Source organism: Perkinsus marinus (genome assembly GCF_000006405.1).
Source record: "Perkinsus marinus ATCC 50983 genomic scaffold scf_1104296935968, whole genome shotgun sequence".
In the NCBI taxonomy this organism is placed as follows: Eukaryota; Perkinsozoa; order Perkinsida; family Perkinsidae; genus Perkinsus; species Perkinsus marinus.
In genome coordinates this window covers 1-942 of record NW_003214275.1, presented here as the reverse complement: position 1 = coordinate 942, position 942 = coordinate 1, and the positions used below count along the sequence as shown (strand labels likewise).

Sequence of the window (942 nt, the reverse complement as noted above, 5' to 3'; positions counted from 1 at the left end):
GTGAAGATAGTTGACGAAGGCGGTCAAGTTCCACGAGCTCATGTAGAAGTTGACGGTAGGTTAAGGCCTTCATGCGCGTGAGAGCAGCTTCATGATGAGCGCCTCGGAGGCTGGCAGTCAGCTTGGACGCGAGGAACCGGTCCTCGAAAGGATAACCTTGCTGACGCTCGATGTCGAGGCGGATAGAGTCGAAGGCCTTCAAGAAGTCACCAAGTTGTTGGCGATCACCCATGTAAAGGCTGTTCCACTTGAAGAGCTTCCTGATGTAGTCCGTGTCACTGGATTTGTGTAACTGGGAGAGAAGCTGGCAGATACGCATGACCTCACGAGCACAAGCACTATGCGTCTGCTGAGGTAAAGGTCTGACCTCCCTGCTGACCGTCTCGTCCAAGAGTCTGGTTAGGAAGAAGTAGTACTCGAGAGCACCCCAACCATTAGAGCACGAGAGATGGTTGACAGACTTGATAACATCAGCCACTGCACGGTCGTCGCTGAAGCCGGTGAACTGTCGCTTGTTGGGTAGATCAGCAGAGTTGGCTTCACGCTTGGCGTAGTGGCGAGTGGTGCTGTCAATAGCATCATTGTTGCCAGAGAAGGGAGCGAACTGCGGGACCTCAAAGTTGACTCCATGAGTACCGAGGGCCGGAGGAGGCTGAGGGACCGGAGGTAGGAGTGGAAAACCAGCACCGTATCCGGTAGGGTAGCCGTAGTTCATAGCCATCGGAGCTGCAGAAGGTAGGACCGGGTTGACAGAAGGTAATACCACGTGATGGGGAGGAAGGCCTTCAGCGGAAGGGACGTGCTGGTATTGGTTAAGGCCCTCAAAGGCACCATATGTAACGGGATTGGTGCTGCCTGCTGGTAGAGAACCTTCGCTTACTGCGGGACCGTGGCCGATGCTAGCGTGAGAACCCTGAGGTATAACAGGCTGATGTGGATGTG

The 942-nt window shown here is 54.7% G+C and overlaps 1 protein-coding gene across 1 annotated transcript; it reads right to left on the bottom strand.

The window, feature by feature from the left end:
• Positions 1-156: 156 nt before the first annotated feature.
• Positions 157-721, bottom strand: Pmar_PMAR007176 (hypothetical protein; the record flags this gene model as incomplete). Its single annotated transcript, XM_002783839.1, has 1 exon — positions 157-721. A coding segment is annotated over one exon (565 nt), but the record flags the coding sequence as incomplete, so codon positions are not given.
• Positions 722-942: the final 221 nt, after the last annotated feature.